The sequence below is a fragment of the Gavialis gangeticus genome, unplaced genomic scaffold (genome assembly GCF_001723915.1).
Source record: "Gavialis gangeticus isolate Ggan-Ray unplaced genomic scaffold, GavGan_comp1, whole genome shotgun sequence".
In the NCBI taxonomy this organism is placed as follows: Eukaryota; Metazoa; Chordata; order Crocodylia; family Gavialidae; genus Gavialis; species Gavialis gangeticus.
This window is the reverse complement of record NW_017729033.1, coordinates 69,450,813-69,451,826: the sequence shown is the minus strand read 5'-3', so window position 1 is coordinate 69,451,826 and position 1,014 is coordinate 69,450,813. Positions and strand designations below refer to the sequence as shown.

At 40.7% G+C, this 1,014-nt stretch overlaps 1 protein-coding gene across 1 annotated transcript in view; it reads right to left on the bottom strand.

The window, feature by feature from the left end:
* The window catches only part of CWH43 (cell wall biogenesis 43 C-terminal homolog), an 84,697-nt gene that overhangs the window by 33,698 nt on the left and 49,985 nt on the right, over positions 1–1,014 (bottom strand). Inside the window, exon 7 of the mRNA XM_019526609.1 lies at positions 473–727. Coding sequence (XP_019382154.1) covers positions 473–727 — 255 coding nt within the window. The remainder of the gene's footprint in view (positions 1–472; positions 728–1,014) is intronic.

Below are 1,014 nucleotides of genomic sequence, written 5' to 3'. Positions count from 1 at the left end.
CCTCGTCCAAATCACTGATGAAGATGTTGAACAGGGTGGAACACGGAGCTTTCAGATTCCTTCCACTGTTACTTTTTCTGTAAGCTGAATATCATTTTATTTTCTGCCCACATATTCAAATACTTTTAGCACTAGAAAGGGAAATAGGTTTGTTATTCTTTATTTTCTTGCTTATCTCCCTATCCTGCCATCATGGTAACGCATCTACCACACTGAAGTCAATGGGAAGTTTCCTTTTTTGTGTCCTTGTGACAAGATATCTAACAAAATTTGCAGATTAGTCAGAATCTGACGGGTTGTACCATGAGCACTTCTGCTGTGACCTCAAACTTATAACCTTTGAGCTTGTCAACTGTGTCCCTTAGTGCCTGCACCACCCCAGACCCTGCAACATGAAGTAAGCATGAAGGAAAAGCCCTCATAGGCAAAAAAAACCCCATAATTGTATAGTTACTCCTGGTTATGAACATACCTAGAAGAAGGTGGGAACTCTCTCTTACGTAAGTTCCTCCTGGCACAAATTTATAAGCTGTGCACCACACACAGAAGAAAATTTCTAGAACACAGACAAACATGGCTGTACTCATGGCTTTCCCAGGATGCAGAGAGCTGATGAAATGTCCACTCAGTCGAGGCCATACACACATAGTAAACACGGCAAGGATGTTGCCGGCTATAGCAGCACTCCAGGTCTGTAAGTAAAGAAGACCAGCAGAAGATGCCATACCTATGAAGAGACACAAAAGACTGTCAGTGAGTCAATCAATTGCACTTTTCCTTTTTACTGCTCACAGTCTGAAAGATTTGGTTTTCTAAAAGACACAGGAAAAAATGGGTAGTAATCAGAAACTTAGTGTACTTAATGAAAAAGGTAGGCAGTATATAGGGCTACCCTTCAGAAAACAGTTACAGTCAATGAAAATTTCTGTGGCTTCTTCCATCTCATTCTCTCAGCCAGATTAGGGCTGGGCCCTGGACAGATATTGCATTTGTACTACTAAATTATAAAAAAAT